The sequence below is a fragment of the Centroberyx gerrardi genome, chromosome 15 (assembly GCF_048128805.1).
Source record: "Centroberyx gerrardi isolate f3 chromosome 15, fCenGer3.hap1.cur.20231027, whole genome shotgun sequence".
Taxonomy (NCBI): domain Eukaryota; kingdom Metazoa; phylum Chordata; class Actinopteri; order Beryciformes; family Berycidae; genus Centroberyx; species Centroberyx gerrardi.
Genome location: NC_136011.1, coordinates 3,659,554 through 3,679,006, shown reverse-complemented (window position 1 = coordinate 3,679,006; position 19,453 = coordinate 3,659,554). Strand labels below are relative to the sequence as shown.

Here is a 19,453-nt window from a genome sequence, read left to right as displayed (position 1 = left end):
GTATCTCATGGAGGCCTGCTGGTCATTCCCCCTGTACATAACATCTTACCTCTTTTAGAGTTGACACCTTTGTTTGTCCTGTACATTAGTTTGTACAGTACTCACATCTACTCTAAATTGTCTGTGCTAAATAATAAACATATAATATAGATAAACGTAATTATCAGTGTAATGTTCCTATAAAGCTTGCAAAATTCAATAAGTTACCCTTTCTCATTCCTTAGGTTACCAGAAGAATGAATCAGCTTCAGGATCCACCTACATGCATGGTGGATCATCCTGGTCTGGAGCCTGTATGTTTGAATGTGTTCTCACTACAGAATGCAATGAACATTTATAAAGCAGACTATGGGCCCTTACAGCTTAGAGGTATAGAGCACTAAGTTTCTTTTAAGCATTCTGTGCATGAATTGATTTGAACATGTGACTTTGGATAATACTTTACATGACAATAAATTTGAGTAAAATAACTGTGTTGTTATACTTTATTACACATCCATGTAGAAAAAACTTCAGCACACTTAAAAGTCTTTTAGTGACAGGGGCATAGGACAAAAGTTACTGAATAAGTAATATAATCCCACACACTGTCTACACTTGCATGGTGCTTTATTACATTTCAGTCATTGAAATGTAATAAAGCACCATATAAGTGTAGACAGTGTGTGTGGGATTATATACGTTTTTCCCTTTACACACCCATGTAAAGTAAATGTGAAACCAATAAGTAACCACAACACTGACTGTTCATACAGAATTATTTTATTTTAGAAAAAGCATAAAAAAGGCACATGTAAAAACATAACACTGCTTATGCAGGACCATAATGGAGTGCTGTTATGTTACAAAATCTACATCTGTGAGTTTACACAGGGGAGTGTTCCACTGTAGCAGTTATTGCAGTGTAGTTAAGTAGTGCAGTATCAATGACCAAAATGATTTATAATTTGATGTTTTTAGTTATCTGTTATGTATTCGTGGAAAACACCCAACTACAACCTGACCTCATGCCAGATAACCAAAACAACAAAAGAAGAGACTAAGTATTCAAATGAAATATATTGACGGTATGTGTACCCTCTTCTCAGTGTCTAGCCTACAGATCCTTTGTCAGCTAGTGCTGGGGCTTTCTAGGTCGCAGGGTCAGAGTAGTGATACCAGTGTGTGTGGTGCTGTGCAAATGATGTGAGCTCCATGATGCTGCCAGCTACGTCGGGTTCAGACTGCCTCTTGATTGAACCGAGACACGTGGCTGCAATGACGGCCTGTCAGACTGGGCGCACGGGTCTTCTGGGATGGGGATCAAAACCTGGCTCACATAAGGTGCAGGGTCCTGGAAGACGTGATCAAAGATGAGGTCCATCAACTCATCGATGTAATCTGTGGAGTAACAGAAACACAGAAGTCATCAGTTGTTCCATTACAAAAGAATATACATTGGTATGTAGCAAAATGTGCAATTCTGATTCATAAATTATTTTATACTATAGTTTATACTTTGTTATAACATTTGTATATTTATTTAATGACTGTCTGAGATGTGCTGGCCTCATAGCAGGGAATAGCAATGTTTAATGCAACCAATTATCTCAAATATTTTTTAGGATATTGCATCATGAGTAATACCTACGCCTTACAATATACTGCAATCCAGTAACATTACCACAAACTACAGCCTCAATAATTACTATGTAGTTGATTCTAAACACAGTCTCAAGAAAAAATAGAACATTACAACCTCGAGAAAGGTAGCGTTTATTGTAGTCTCGTTGTTCAGGTTTTCTAGTTATTTTTTGCCACAACCCCAGCTGATTACAAGACTAGAGTTACCAGACTGGATGCAAAGACAGAACATGAAATGTTACATCTCATCAGCCAGTAACTCCCTTCCATTCAGTTGGCGTTAGAAGTGAAATGTTTGCGGTGACCAGAGTCCCCGACAAACAAAGTACTGTTCGAGTTTTGCCACGTTAGAGATGTGTCTGCAAAGTGAGCCAGAGGAGCTAACCTTAGCTAACGCTAACGCTAACGCTAACGCTAACGCTAACGCTAACGCTAACGCTAGATTAGCATGCCACTAACGGCAGTAACTTAGCCCCTAACCTCGATCATAGTAGGTTTGTCCTTTCGGGACCTGGTTAACTAGACGATTGCTAACTGTTGTCGTTGTGGCCAACAGGCTTCCTCGTATTCACAGGCCCACATCAAACACTTTCTCATTGGGACTGCAGCTAAATCGCTAACGTTACCTGATGCTAATCGGACTGAAATACCATAAACTACCGTATCCATTTCTCATTCTCATGCTACGTTAGCGGACACGTTTTGACGGCACACAGATTTCAGTGTAACACCAGTTGCTATAATTTTAAATTCTCACAGACAAATACATAAAATCCTGTAATTTACCGCAACAGCAATCCCCCCCGAGACCTCACATGCACACTCACCTTATGCCATACTCTGCCATCCGACGGTGAATTGTTCTTTCACCAACCCCAAAAAGCCTTGCAATGTCACCGACAGACAAACCCGCAAGCAAAAAACTTTCCTTTCTCTAGCAATCTCCTGACTGGAGGTAGCCATTTCTGTAGTGAGTGAGCCTGGCCACCGGTGTGGGAGCAAGGCATGTATAGTCGATCTAGGCACTCTGATGTCGATCAACCAATAGGCGAAAAGTTGACCCCATGAGACACAGCCCCCTCATTTGCGTAATGAAGCAGAAACGCATAAAGAAATGTAAATGTAAAAATAGAACACAGAAATAAATACGTTTGGGGAAATGAATACAGAAGCAAATTAAAACAGAAGTATAAATAAATAGGGGAATTAATACAAAGGTAAATAAATACAGAAGCAAATTAAAACAGAAGTATAAATAAATAGGGGAATTTATTTATTTATTGAGTCATTTATTTATTTATTTATTTATTTTTGATTTTGGCAGTTCCGGTCCTCCATACAAAATGGGCTTATGACTCTACAATAGTGTGCAATTTTATCTTTGGTAAACTAGGTGTTATTCAAAACGGTGGATGTGCATATAAGCTTTTTAAAACAATGTTAAGGTCTTTTGCATTGCCTTGGACCACTATGGGAAAACACAGGCCTTGTTTAGAATGGGAAGAGACCTGGTCCAGAACCTTTAGAAGCTGATACAGCCCAACCAACCGCTGTACTATCAGTGTTTTGGCAGAGCTGCTATCCTATCCAACAACAGCGTTATCACAACAGGGTTTTTTTTTTGTGTGTGGGGAAAACATGGGTGCGTCACTGTTTTGTTGAGTGTTATTGCCTTTGAAATCAAAACAAGAGATTTTGTCTGAAAATCTGTTGCACATAAACATGAGGTTACAGTTACAGTTATTTGATTTCCTTGCAATCAGATCAATAACAAGTATTGCTTGATTTGTATTGGTCTAAATCAAAGATATTTTGCCAGATGACATTTTCAATGAATTTCAACGGCAAGTTACAGTCAAAGTGGTATAGTCTAACTGATCCTGGTGACATCGCTTCCTTCCAATCAGGTGGTAGGAGCGAACGTCTTGTCCGAAGTTCTAGCTAATTACTCCTGAATCATTCATCATTCAATCCATGCCTCCACCCTTATAATCACAACATCCGTCTGCCTCATTTAAACCGCAGGGAAGGAATTCCACGGTGATTGTCCTCACACACCGGCGCCCCAGCCACGGCTCTTTCACAGCGCAATTCTACTTTTGCTTTGCAGCGCCTACTATCAGTAACCAAAAGACTTTCACGTCCATTCTAATTCCCACAACATGCTTTTCAGAAAATTCCCCTCAAAGGACTCCCCTTTTCTAAAGTTCCCCTCAGGAGAGGATAAAAGCGTCGGATTTACAACTTCAAAGAACTTTTAATCTCATATTTGCCTTGGCAAGATCTCCAATTCACCCGGCAGGAAGTCGCCAAACCTCCTCTATTGTTGAGGTGTGATCTAACAGTCTGGAATTATATTATTCCAAAAAGGTGCTTAACCAGTGTTTAATTTGCAGCATTAGACACTACACAAGCAAAACAACCCGAGCTTAATCAGAACCCCAGCATTTCCCAGGGGAAAGTGGGAAAGCTATCTGCAGTTAGTGTTTTTCTCTTGAAATTCAAAAGTTTAGGAAAGAAAAGAATGGTATTTGATTGACAGCGAGACATATCAAATTGCCCACAGCGAGAAAGAGGAGAGGACACATAAGACTGCACCCTGTAATGGTATTAACTGGAGCTGCAGATCAAAGCTGGACAGTCAGGTAGGGGGACACTGACAGATTGTATGGGTCCTGTGGTATTTGAGTTAAAGAATGCAGGATTGTATAAATGCAAATCCTCAGGTTTCACTCATGCGTACTCTGCTGTCACTAGATGTATATTTTGACAGTGCATCTGTGTCATTCATGGTCAAAGGGATTGGACATGCAACTGTGAGTTCTTTTGAACAAAAACACCATCATTCCACTTAAGCAGAACATGACGGCATGGTTGAAATATTCAAGTCTTCAATTTTGTCCTTAACATATTCTTCTTGCAGGTAGAACACCCTTGAAATTAATGATAGTAAGTCAGCCAGATATTATATAATATGGCAATGTTTTAAATGCCTTCAGTCTAGTAAAGCCTCTCTGGCAGGCCTAAGCAACACTTGAACTTTGGCTCAAACTCAGGTATTTCAAGGTCTTTCATTTCATTTGAGGTAATTAAGAGAAATTTGAGTCAGTTGTGGAAACATTACAAACTGGCAGCCCAGTTAAAGTACGCAGAAGGGTCTAGTAGAGTAATTCTATATTTCTTTCTCTGCCTTAACAGGAAAAGAGGACATGGTAGTGGACGGCGAGGTTGTCCTCACCAAAATGAAGCTCTTCAACAACTTTCACGAGACGCTCTTGATGGCTGACGACTCTGCGTCCACCATCTCCACGGTGTCGGTTTCTGAGCAGGACATCTCAGAACCTGCCAAAGCCTCCGAGGTGAATTCCCACCTTGACAACATGTCTGGGCAGCCTCTGATGGACTCCAGCTCAGACTACCTGTCAGCCATTTTCTCAGACTCTCAGCTGCCCAGGTTGTACAAGTTTGAGTCGGAGGACTCTGGAGTGGAGCTGCCCAGTGGAGCCAACTCTCCATCCACCCCTACAGGCTCCGAGCAGAGCTTTGTGGTTCACAGCCGAGAGTCCTCCTGCGACTCCTGCAACTTGAACTGTGAACCTGCCACTATTCCTGAGACACTACTCAAACATGAACAGAGCTCTGAGATTAAACAGGCAGAGGACGCAACAGATAACTCTCTGAGTACAACCATGGACGCTCAGGAGAATGTGCTTATAGCATCAGGGGAACTGGATGAGGACATGGATAGGGACCAACACAGAGCTTTGGGAAGCACCCGTGAAACAGATGAAGAGAAGTCTGAGCAGCTTGAGGAGAGCGACGGTGTGACTGAAAGGGCTGACTCAGATGATACGAGGCCTAGGAGCCAATCCTCAACAGGGGCCTGCGATGACATGACAGGCAATGACTTTGAGCAGCAGCGTTTAAGGAAGAGCACCACGAGTGACAGTCTTGAGGAGTACATGGAGGAATGCTGCAGGCTCAGTGAGGTAAGAAGAACATCATGTTCAAAAATTTTGATCTCCAACTCTCAAATACATAGCATTTATATGTAACGGCCCATGAACACGTAGAAGTAATTTCCCTATAAATGGGCCCTCACGTTTCTAATCTGCTTGAATCACTGATGTCTGAAACTAAAGTCAGATTGTGATACCGTTTGTTTTGATTTTTCAACAATTTCAAGAGAATACCAAAAATGTATGCTATTTAAACTCATGGACGTAACATTTCCTGTATCACAGTGCTTACAGAAGTGTTGAGTAAGGACAATTACGGAAGGTTATTTAGGTTTCCTCCAGACTTGAGGAAAGCCCTTTTGGGTGAACAACAAAGATATTTACACCCTCTGTCATTATCTCTAATTTTAAACCCTTCCCAGCCTCTATGTCACCAAGTAATTATCTCACTACCAGTGAACTGCCAGGTTCTCGAAGTCAATATATTTCCCGGAGCGTATTTCTCAGTGTGATTAGGTCCTTAAGTGAAGGTCCTTCAATTTTTGGATATTCTCTCAAAACTAGCTGTTGAACAAATGCATGTAAATAGGGCTCAGCCCCTATCCTTGCTTTGACCTCCTCCTGTCCCAGAGGCATGACAGAAAGCAACTGTGCTCATTCATGAGGACCTGCAGTGGCATGTTTCCTGATGAAAGCTTGCCAATAAGGTTGGTGGTTTCATTCATGTTACAGGGGGGAAAAGGAGGCATTTTCTTTTTTACATCCAAAGAGTTTTGAGAAAACAAAGTGTGCTCTACTAGGAGAGCACCTGACAGCTGTGGAAGCTGCAAAGTCATAATCACCTGTTTGATACCCTGAAAACATCATAGTCAAGCCTCAAGTCTGTCTTTCATTACAGGCAGCTATTAGAATGAGAATATGATACAGCCTTAAGTTTTTTTTTTCCACATGAATGCCTGGTATTGTTTTAGACTTTAGTGGGACAAATCAGTATTTTATCGTGGAAATCATACATTTGATCTGGTTCCCAAAAAAGACAACATGATTTCAATAGTTTGAAAAAGAGTTTGAAATTATCTATTGCCATTTTCTATCAGTTTGAAGTAGTGAAGATGAATGGCCAAAATATTATTATTATTATTATTATTATTATTATTATTATTATTATTATTATTATTATTATTTTTGTCAGAAAAATGAACCCTATCATGGCAAGGGTGGATTTGGGGTCTTGTGCCAAGATCACCAAGGTGAAAATTATGCCCATGATGACATTAATGACCTTCAGCCAAGGGCAATTTATATCATAGTTCCTTTCTCCTTTGACAAAAATCAATCAATCAATCAATCAATCAATCAATCAATCAATCAATCAATCAGTCAATCAGTCATCTGCCTACTAAAACATTCAGTTCTGATACCTGAGTGACATCCACAGCTATGGGATAGATTTCTCTTCAATCTCGCATCATAGAATTTGAAGTGAACAGACTCAAACTAATGCTCGACCATACTTCAAAGCTACAGATACCTCAGCACATCCTTCCCATCTCTCCCTCAAAGACCTTTCACAACAATGTCAAGTTCAAAGGCCTTGCTGAAGACAAGGCTTTTATTATTGCCGGCAGATCAGACACACCAAAACACGAGAGCCAGCTATACATGCAGGCGGAGGCAGGGAGGTGGAGAGGGCATGCGTTACAGTGCGAGGCAGCTTTTTTATGGACCCGCATGTCATGCAGCACCTGTTCATCTGTGCTGAGTGACTGTGGAGATTTCCGTGGTGATATTGTCGCCGACCGCCGGCCCCTCTCTCATCTGGGCCCTCCCTGTTTTCCAAGGCCAAAGCTTGGCGGTCTACCTGGACGCATCAAACAGGTGTCAAATAGCTCAAATTACTCACATATTTACCCAGATAAAGGCCCTTTGATAGGTCCTTGGGGCCCCTGCGAGGTAACGGCGGGTGGCAGTGGTTTTTAGGGGGCCCACCATGGCCGAGTTTAGGGGTACATTGCTGACAGGCAGTTAGGTGGTGTGGCCCCCACCGTCATCATTGTGACTTGTCACCACAGCTAATAATGTAATTCCTTTGCCTGCTAAATGGGACTCTGTGGGAAGAGGGATATTGGAAGGGACCTTTTTTTTCCTGCCTCAAATATGTGAACATCAAGGACTTTTTGTCTCTTTATCCCCCTCCCTTTTCTTTCCAGCTCTTTTCCCCTTTCTCAACATGGATTACAGTTTTTGACAGCAAGACGGACAGATGGTGGCGCAGTGGCCAGTTTACTTCTGTTACCATGACAAGAAAACGCAAACACTGCCAGACAGAATTAAATACAACGCGAATAAGTTCTAAAATCCTTGCAGGCCTCAAGGTTCAGCTGTGGAGATAGTCGCTGACTGCATAGCAGTCGTATTTCTAACATCAGGGAGAAACATATGGATCTGTTTAGCTGTATGTCTGATCTCACACTCGCTATCCATATTGGGGAAACCACCCGGCATTCAAAGCATACTTTCCTCATCAGCACTACAGTGTGAAATATAGCGCAATTAAAACACAAAGCCTGGATGCTCTTTTAAAATTGTGCTTCTGGTTTACTTGAATTCCTCAGCTGGAGAACATGAATGTGAACAGCGCTGATGTGCATCTGCCAGGAGATTTGTTTCATTCACTTCTATGAGTAGGTGTTTGAAGTGCTTTATCTGGAACACAGGAAAGGTTTTCATGGTTGGAGCCTGATGGAAGATTAGCAAACAACAACAGACAGAGAAATAGCCCTTGGAACGAATATGCGTGATGTGTCAGAGGTGGAAAACTGGAATGGGCGGTGCAACATGCCTCTACTTTCTCTCACAGGTCACGACTGACCCATTTCTCCATCCACGCTTCCCTGCAATAAATTCTCAGAAAACACTTCTCCCGTCAAAGCAAAAGCAAGACAAAAGAGCGAATCCAGGCACGTAGCGTATTCTCCCCTGGGTGCTTTGAAAGATATACTGCAGGGAAGTGAGTCAAGAATACTATCTTCTCCTCACTCCACAGATTGCGCGTTGAAAAAAAAAAACGGGGGTCTGGACGGGAGAACCGGCGGGTGTGAACTGCTCGTACCTTTCTCCCTATCTGGATGCACAACCCACATCTGGTGCTTCATTCCTTTCCAACACTGTCATGTTTAGGAAAGTATTTTGGATGCAGCAGAGATGATGGAAACATCTAAAAGTGAGGGCCAGAAGAGGCCTCGGTTTTCCACAGTGATCTTGGATGTTGTTGTATTATCATGCTCATATTTGCAATGATTTGATATGATAAGGGAAAAAAACTGGAATGATAAAGTCATGGTAACAGTGAAGGAATTCCAATTTTTCACAGCATGGACGGATCTGTTTATTTTGAAAAAACATGGCCACGGTAAATAAAGCGCTGTATCTCGCTCATTTAAAAACATCTTTCTTTCACACTATCACATTCCAGCGGATATGATAAAAGCAACAAAGGAGACTGTGTGAAGAATCTGTAGCCACACACAGAAAAAGGAGGGGATTTTTGTATCATATGTAAATGTTGTGTTAATCTCAGGCACAAAGCTGCCAGACATAGCCGCATATAATTTAAAATGTACTTTAAAGTCCCCATGAAATGAACTTCCATTACTTTTAGGCTACTTCCTGGAAAACAGAGTATCTTTAATGGTGACCTCATGCTGCACCAGGAGGCGTAAATAAAAACTACAATCCCACCCCTCCCATCAAATAAAACTGCCTTTCTCTCCCTGATTGATATTCCATTGGTTTACACTTTTGAATGATTGCTCACTGCATTATGCCCCGCCCCAACATCCTGTTTCAACAGGAAATACATCAAATCAAGGAAGTAAAGATGCCGTTTCATGGGGTCTTTAAGGTTCTTTTATTACCATTTAGCTTTAAGAGCTGCTACAGGTTCCCACTTTTAAGATAATGCTAGCGGCCAACTATCACTCAACATAGTGTATGCTAAAGTGTTAGCATGGAGCCTACTATCACCCAACATAGTGTATGCTAAAGTGTTAGCATGGAGCCTACTATCACTCAACATAGTGTATGCTAAAGTGTTAGCATGGAGCCTACTATCACCCAACATAGTGTATGCTAAAGTGTTAGCATGGAGCCTACTATCACTCAACATAGTGTGTGCTAAAGTGTTAGCATGGAGCCTACTATCACTCAACATAGTGTATGCTAAAGTGTTAGCATGGAGCACTGGAGCCAATGATCCACCAGGGACACATGGATGATTTTGGTGTTTACATTTTCATCACACAATGGATAAATTGACCAACAAGCCAATCTCCCAAAAACTTGCTGTATTCCTATAAGAGTGTCGGACGCGTAGCCTTTGACTTCCCTGTCACTGATGCCAGTCCCACATGTAACACATTGTTGCCCCTTGACTCACGGGGCCAGAGGAAATGCAGAGGAAGGGGAGCAGGGTGTGTGTGTGTTTGTTTATGTGTGTTTGCCTTTTCCAAAATGGGTTTGTGCATGCAAAAGGGGGCATTCCTGGACCCCACTCTCTCTTCCCATCCCTGGACCCCTCATCACAGCCGCAGGGTCTCTTGGGGCCGTGGATAAGATCAGCCCCTGCCCTGCTAACATCACTGTCCCGGGCCAGGAAGGCCTATAATTACAGACTGTCTCATATACCCCTCCCCATAACGACTAGCCCAGACAAAGAGAGGGTCATCTCCTGGAAGGAATACCCTTCCTTATCTTAATAAGCCACCAATAAACTACTATAGATCTAGATCTAGTAGCCTGGATATAGCAAAAAGCCCCTGGGGACTGATGGTGCACCAGGTCAGGATATCCACCTGCTAGTAATTAGAGTAAGACCGATATATCAGTTTAACAATATACAGGGCCGATATTGGCCTTAATTAAAAATCAGACATTTATGGTCCAGTCAGTGTTGTGACCTCTGACATGATGGATATGAAGAAGTTTGTTTGATTACATATTTATTGTAGAATTGATCAATACTACACTGGTTGTCTATGAGAAGACCTTAACCTGAATTCTAATCTGCCATTTTGATTGGATTCCACACAAGAATTTGTTTGATCATTATTATTCTTATCCTAGATTTCAATGGAGAGATTTAGTATCCCATGGTCTAAATATTGCCAAGAATACAATTTTGGGGGAAATTCAGCAGCTTCACTCCACAAGTATTGGCCATCAATAACCAACATCAGTCGAACCCTAAAGGTATTAAATGGAATAAATAATCTGTGCTTAGATCCAGTTTTAGAGTTGGAGGACATTTAGGGACTCTTTGGTCAATAAAGTTGGAAATTTCAAGATGTATTTCTAAGCATAAATGCTCAGTTAGGTTAAGTATTATGAGCAAATGACAGTGTGAAAGAAAGCTCTAGACAATAAAAACTGCCGGGTGGGAACTGGTTCACGGTCAAGAGCATGTGTGATCTACAGAGGGTTTCTCCATCAGAGGAAATGAGTGATGTCAGTCCTCCAGCCTGTTATGGCTTGTGTCCCATTGTTTGGCCAGCGTTTCCATCACAGCTCCCAGCTCCCCGACTGGAGTTTCACCGTCAGCGGCACGGGAAAGGGGCTTCGGAGGAGGGGGAAAAGACCCCGACCTGAGCTCACATCCTGCTTTTGTTGGGACACTTTTAGGAATGTTGATGGATGATATAAATATTTGCTCAAAATTTCCTTTTCGGATTTCTGAAAAACGTGAACATCTGCACCTCCCGGGCGAGTGGTGGCACGCCACAGCAAACACAGAAACAGTAAAGACTGTCAACCTCCTCTGAGTGATGCAGTAAAACACGTTTGAACTCAGACAGAAGTGACTATAGTCCAGCGCCGCCCGGCCCAAAGCCACTTTTTTTTTTACCCTATTATCTTAAAGCAATATTCCACTTTCCACCAAGTTTTAACATGGGGGTTATTTGGCACTTGACCGCCATGAAAACCAGAATATAAACTAATCACCAAGATCGGATGCAGCTGGACGAGTTTGTAGCATTTGGAAAAATAGCCTGAAAACTGACATTTAACACGTTGGTGAACAGATTCACCAACAGATCCCACTACTGTGATTTTCAATGGACTGTGGGTCCAACATTTTAGAACATAATTTTGCCAAATAGCATTTTTATTGATAGAAGAGAACATAGCGGAAGGATACATTAGGAGAAATAGTTCCTGTTTGGAAGACCAGATCAACTTTCATTTTTAAATACTAATTTAAACTAGATGAACTAAGTGCAATATTGCTTTATTCATATCTTACTAAAACCTATATTGAAATGTTTTGTCTAACTCAAAACTGACTGCAATAACGTTCCTCTCAATGGCAAAATCCTCTCAGTGGAGCTACCATAGATCATATGTCTTTGTGTTTAAACACCTTCATTTCCACCATGGGGAACATGGAAAATAAGACGCCCAACAATTAATCAAAAAACTACAACTAAAAACGTATGCTGGTATGTGATGATTATGCAATGAAGTCAGGAGTTCACTGCATCACCCATAATCTTTTTTCATTTCTCATCCCTCCCGGATAATGTTAGCATGAATTTATTGCGAGACTAGCTGCCCGTGGCAATGGAATGCTTTTAGAAGTTCTCACACAGTAAAACTGACTTCAGGTTATGTGGTTCGCATATAACAGTGTTTTTGGAAGCCGTAAAACATCCCGATAAGAACAGTCCAGGGTTAGGCAGACGACAGAATGTGCTAATGTGCTGAATAACATGGATATCATTCCTGACAAGTTACATCAGCTGACATAACATAAGAGTTCAGACAACACAACCGTTAAACTATAGGGAGCAACTCTTTGATCCTCCACAGCCACAGCTTTTTTAACCTGTATTTACCCAGGAAAGGCTGACTAAGCACATGTCCATTTTCCAACAACACCCAGCCTTATATTTACATGCTTATAGTCTTCTACTGTTGGCCACAGACCCGCTCTACTGCAGCAGCTGGGGGTCAGGTGCCTTGCTCGAGGGCACCTTCATGGTAGTCGTTGGAGGAAAAGCTCTACTGATTCATTTCCTCCAGCCAGATTTTCCCAGGCAGTCCAAAGACTCAAACCCCCTTCCAGTCACAAGCCAGCCTCGCTTACCTTCCACCCATTGGATGACATTACTGAACGAATCCTTTTTTTTATCCATGGTTTTTATGCATGAAAATGAACATGGACATCAGATACATTATATTGGAATGCAAACTTGTAAATCCCTTTCCTTTGTATTGGTTTCAGTGGAGAGTTTTAGTGTCAGTGTTGTAAATGTTTTGGCATGAAAATGGTCAAATGTAAAAAAAATACTGAATATCGGCACAAAATATTAGCTATCGGCGGCTTCAGTTCAACACTATTGGTATCAGTATAGGCCTTCAAAACCCATAGCATTCGAAAGTAAACGACGACAAATAGATGTTTTCTCATAGCTTGTTACTGCTTGCAGATGTATATCGTCTTGACTAACCCTTGTACCTTCTGGTTCCCCAGGTACAGCAGGCGAGCTCCAACCCCCTGGGATCAGGCCTGGGCTACCTGGAGCACATCTGCCAGCTCATCGAGAAGATCGGCCAGCTTCAGGAGACCAACCTCCGGCTGCAGAGACAGATCTGTGGCCTGCAGAAGGACGGCAGGATGACCAAGACTAAAGAGGTGCGTGTTCTCTTTTCTATTTTGTCACGGGGGAGCAGGGAAAAGACACAGACCACTCAGCAACATGACAGCGAAAAGACCGGTCCTCAATGCTGAGTTTAAGAAAAACTGGTCTAAATCACATGGGAGACTGCAGATCCCTTGTGAAAGATCAAGATCAACAATAAAAGTCATACTAAATTGTCAAATCTCTTGAAAGCATACCAAGATTTAGGACTGGGTAGATATAGTTGCTGAATTCTTTCATAATTGTTCTAATTTGACCTATATATTGCCTTTCTTGCCAGTCACGTGGGCTATATTATCTCACTGGCAAAATATATTTTCATTCTTAATCTGTAGGTAATAGTGATACGTTTTGAATATATTTTCTTTTCAAAACTGCTTTAAATTTTCTTGCTAGGAAGACCTATACCAGTTCCCTTCAATATATCTTAAAGGGATTTTAGGGTGTTTTCTGCTTAGAAATGTGAAAATAGCTGTGCATTTGATTCCAGTTCCAGTAGTGTCAAAGAAAAAGAAACTATCATCCTTCCATCCCTATATGTTGAAAAAGAGAGGTTGCACGTATACAGTGTACTTTCTCTGATTTTATTATAGAAACCAAAGAAAAAGCTCAACAGAAGAAAAAATTATAAAAAGAAGAAAAGAACATCGTAAAATTGTATTAATAAGATCCACAGAAGGGTCCAGGAATAAGGCTCCATGAAAGAAAAGATAGAAAAGATATTCAAAATATTTAACCAAAACTTAAAGGCAAAGTATCAATAATACATTTAATTAAATATTGAACAAAATTTTGCCAGAGACAATATAGCCTAAGTGATTAAAGGGGTGAATACTTTTGAATTTACTTTACAATCATATTACTTTTATAATTATATTTCTGCTATTGGAATTTTGTACTTTCACATACATTTTCTTGGATTTCCACTCAATTAAAAAAAAAAAGTACTTGGCATAGGTTTCAAACTTAAAAATCCCCTGTGAATATGTTTTGAGATTATTTTGTAGCTCAAGAAAATGCGCAAAACTTCAAGCGGTTAAAATGCTTTTTATAACCTCGGCACTCGGGCAGGTGATTCTGGGTCTTCCCTCTAGACCTTCAAACATTATGTTACTCTGCCATCCTTTCCCAATGTAAATCCATCTGTTTCAAGGAAAATCAGTGGTAAGGACGGTATAAGTTAATAGAACAGCTGTGATCAGATCGCTGTAAGTCAGTGGTGCCACATATGGGGCACACATTTGGTAAGCATGTTGAAGAGATGCATATGTGTTTAGGGCAACTGGAGGCAGTTAACCAACTTCCTGCCACCTGCTATGAGACATAGGCTGTACATGGAGGAAAGATATAATAGTGCTGATATGCTATATTGAAGTGATAATCTGCGATATCCTCATTTTTAAAATTTTGTCTCCAGATCACCTGTCAATCAAACATTGTGTCCAGTCTTTTAGCAAAACAGACATTTATTTATATGAAAATGCCACAGATTACTTTAACTATTAACTCAGTGCAATGATTGATCAAACTGAGCATGTTAATTAAATAATAATTAAAATCAAATATTTATTAAATACCCATCTCCATTTCAAACTGAAGTCTAGAAAACACTATGTAACTCAGAGGAAATATGTAAGTGCTGCCGCTAACTGTGACAAATCTTCCACCATTGAGTGAAAGATTTTCCATTTGGATTCATTTGTCCTGTTACAACTCATTACAAAGGATCAAAATGCTGTTAAAATTATCCTCAAAAAGAGACAGACTAAATAAAGACTTATGTCCCAGATTTTTCGAGTGAAGAAAAACTCTGGGCCACATTCGTAACTTCTGACCTACTGTTGCAGAGAACAATGCCACTGCAGTAATAAACACAAAGAGAATACTTTATGGCCTTTTAAAATTAAGTCCATGTGCTAAGGACACTATATTTAGAACGACAGTCACTCACTGCACGAAGAAATAATGTCTATTGAACATGCGAAGGCAAAAGGCAACGTCAGCAGGGAATTACGACAAATTTACAGGTTTTTCTTTAGTAAGCAACATTAGCTAGTATTCCAGTAAGCACTCATAAAAATGGTTTAAATTTGGCACAGTGAATGTGTGTAAGCTATAAAAATCCAAGGGCCCAGCTGTCCTCACTCACTCGAGTTGTGTTGTTTCGTAATGTTTCGTCAGAACTGTTGTCTTTTCATGCCAGCATCGTGCCAGTGTAACCTTGTGGGAGGCATTTTCAGCATGTGCAAAGAGAAAACAAAGCCTGTCGGGTTCAATGACTCCTAATACTATCCAAAGACAAAGTTCATTAAGTTTATCTAAGCGCAAACCATTACAAAAATCCAATTTCGCATAGTTGCTTCTCATCTGAGCATCCAACACCAACATCTTGGACGCTGCCTTTGTTTGCACTTTTTCATTTCTGCCTCCTCACTCTTGTGACATTGGACAGGGATCTCTAAATAAGAAGAATGTTGTTTTCTTGTTTGAGGCCTTGGCAGAATACAGGAAAGGGGCGGGGGGGTGGCGGTTCACAAAGCCTGGACTGAAACTAGCTCAGTCAGTTCGGGCCCGGGGGCCGGAAAAGCTTTCCACTGGAGCAATGGGTGAACCCAGCAGGAGTCCAGGACTTCAAAGCCTTCAAAGACGGGCCGAGAAACCGAGCGAAAGACAGAGAGACAGAGAGAGAGAGAAAGAGAGAGACGGCTCGATTTCATTCATTTCACTTACACAACCACCTTTCTGAAGTTTAGGAATCCTCATACCTTTACATATCTAAGGAATACGTCTACGGTCACAGCGGGGCAGCACCTCGGAGTTGAAAGTATCCTGACTCCTGAGAGATGGGCCACACCGGCTGCTCTCCCAGGCCTTCCGTTCCCCCCCCCCCCCCGCTGTGACATTCTCAATGGCAAAGGCATGAGTAGAGACAGAGATGACACATCAAAAGCACAGGCAGCCCAGGCTGGGACAATGTCGGAGGTCTCTGAATGGGCCGTAATGACAGCCGGAGCTGCCCGGGTCTCTGACAACTCTGGTCCAGCACTCACATCAGCACCAGAAGCACAGCTGGATACATGGATGGCAGGCAGAGGAGAGACAATAAGCAGTTACCACCTACTGTATGAAGACCCCCACCCCCCACCCCCACCCCCCCATCTGCCCACCCCTACCACCTTTATGTTTTTGGAACAGTCTAATTGTTAGACCACTGGGACATTTCATTTCAATACTATGGATATTTGAATTAGGGTTAGACCCTTTAGGGGTACTGCTAAATTCCAGTCAGTCATGTATATATAATGTGACATTTCATTGCATTTCACAAAGTATGCATGAAAATGGTTAAGTTTAAATAAACTGAATATTGGCACAAAATATCAGCTATTGGCAGCTTTATTCCAAAAATACTGGTATCAGTTGAACCGTCAGAATGGTCAAAGTTTTAGACCATACAGCGGTCAAGAGTAAGTTTCCCAGGTTAGGGAAAATTCCTAACCCAAATGACAATATACAGTGACTGATGCACTGATATGGAAATTAGTCTATCATTCACTGAGTGTGGATATTAGCTGTTAGATTAGTGATTTCTCAGTCAAAAGTCTACACCATTAAATTAAAGTCAATACAGTCCATTCAGAATTAGCCCATTCTTGTAAAGGCACACATCCTGCTCCCCTATTCTCAAACTTGATCTTCTTCTTCGTTTTCTTCACAAAGATGACTTGCCAAAGCTGTCTCTTCAATTACTGGGGGACAGGAAGTGATGGACGGGACATTCCATAGTGTTTCTTTCTCCCTGACCGGCTGCATAATACCTCTAACAGCCTAATCCTTCACTGAGAGGTCAAGGGTCATTGCTCAAGCGTGGGCGGCCCCACTGAGTCCCTAAAGGTGGGATGGACCTCCTTATGAGGGCTAAGCACACAGACGGGGTGGTCCATAGTAGGGTTAGACCGATATTCTATCTATCACTATAATTGAACATAGTGTATGGTAAAGTGTTGGCATGGAGCCAGCTGTCACTCAATATACTAAAGTGTTAGCATGGAGCCTACTATCACTCAACATAGTGTATGCTAAAGTGTTAGCATGGAGCCTAATCACTCAACATAGTGTATGCTACAGTGTTAGCATGGAGCTTACTGTCACTCAATATATGCTACAGTGTTAGCATGGAGCCTACTGTCATTCAACATAGTGTATGCTAAAGTGTTTGCATGGAGCCTGCTATCACTCCACATAGTGTATGTTAAAGTGTTAGCAAATTTAGTCAAATTCGGCAGCCTCAATCCAACAATACTGGTGTCGGCAGCAGGCTTCAAACGGCCGAATCGGTCGAACCCTGGTCCTTAGAGGGAGGAATGTTTGGCCACAGTGAAACCTGGTCAGGGGCTTTGTTCCTGGCAGTGGGCATGTCTTAACAGAGGGAAGAGCTTGTATACCAGAGGGACAACCAGAGGTTTTAGAAAAACAAAAACATTGCAGCAGAGCATGACTTCAGCGCTCCTTCATCCTGCCCCGCTTACCCATGATTTTCTGGGAATATAAACGACGAGTGGTTATGTAACAGAAATGGGAGAGGGGGGCTTCTGAGCTGATACTGGGGAGTGTGTGTCTATGTGTGTGTGAGTGTGTGTGTAGGCTGATGTGCCGACTGATATGTTGTTTTAGAGGCCAGTTTGCACCTCGCCTCCACTGTAGGTTAAAGGTAACTCCAGAGCAGGGAAGGAGATTATTTTGCGAAAAATCAGGAAATTACTTCACCTAATGAGCCACTTGGGTTGCATGTTGAAGCTGTGCAGGTGGTGTGTGTGTGTGTGTGTGTGTGTGTGTGTGTGTATGCAGTTGTGTGTGTTACCCACGCGTGAGCACTTGAATGTGACAAAAAATCCTTTTTCGGGCGACACTAAATATGATTCCACACAATGGAGCAGGAAAAAACACGTCTCATCCCCTGGCTTTAATCTCATCCGCATTGCACTTCTGTTGCGCATTTGCGTAGTTTGAACTATTATGGGATTTTTCGTGGAAGCGATGTCGTAGTTCCCTTTCAGCTAGGATGGCCGGATGTGAACTTCAATCAGACCAGCCGTGGCTCTGAAATGACTCATTCTTTTTTTATTGTTCTCTTTGTTTTTACTCTAAGTTCAACTGAAACAAGAGGAAAAAGAGTCACAAGATGAACACACACACACACACACACACACACACACACACGCACACACACACACACACACACACACACGCAGTCTAACTTGATACAGACCCAGTATTGGCAGTGAAACCCAGCGAAAAACAACAAAGCAAATCAAGTTTAAAACAATGAATCAAAACCCAAATATCACAGGTTCTTAACAAACCTGGCTTCAGGCTTCTGCTGCCAAGATATGCAAGTGCACAATGCTCATAATACACCGCTCCTGAATCTTTACCAGATGCTTGGTCACTCTGCCAAATATGTTGTGTTGGACGACCATTGGCCCATGAGAAAAAAACAATAAAAAGTTAAAACTGATTTTCACTTAGCAAATGCACCTGTACTGCCCAAGCCCATATAATTCCTGTTCAAACTCCATTCCAGTACCTGTAATGAACAGCAAACCAGGCTGGCACAGTTCAGTTGAGTTCACTTTATTCAGACAGTGTGAAAATACCCAGAGAGAGAGAGTGCTTCAGCCAATTAACAACTCTGTGCCAACTTTACATGTTGTCAATAGCTGCTCCTTCACTCAGTTCAACCTGCTCTCCTCAGGCAGCAAGTTATTTATGAAGCTTACCACTTGATATTAGGGTTTCAATTCAACTGATATGGGTTTTTGAATTCCAATACTGATTTTTCATGCCAAAACATTCCAGGGTGGAAAAACCTCCGAGCATTTAGATCAGACTCTCCATTGAAACCTAGGATACTACTACTACTACAACTACAACTACAACTACTACTACTACTTATAATAATAATATTCATGCATACTTGTGCGGAATGTGATCAAACTGTTCCATTAGAATACATTTAATGGCTTTCCATAAACAGCCAGTGTAACACTGATTAATTCTACAGTATCAATCAGTCAAACTGCATCATATCCATCATATCAGAGGTGGATGACACTTATTGGCTGGTATTCATTTTTTTAATAAAAATAAAATATCAGCACAATATAACAG

General features: G+C 41.5%; 1 protein-coding gene across 2 annotated transcripts in view; it reads left to right on the top strand.

The window, feature by feature from the left end:
* LOC139913796 (uncharacterized) overlaps positions 1-19,453 on the top strand; it is a 42,116-nt gene that overhangs the window by 11,430 nt on the left and 11,233 nt on the right. For both annotated transcript variants that reach the window (XM_078288784.1, XM_078288785.1), the window contains exons 2-3: positions 4,822-5,612; positions 13,114-13,275. In XM_078288784.1, the coding sequence (XP_078144910.1) occupies positions 4,822-5,612; positions 13,114-13,275 (953 nt within the window). The remainder of the gene's footprint in view (positions 1-4,821; positions 5,613-13,113; positions 13,276-19,453) is intronic.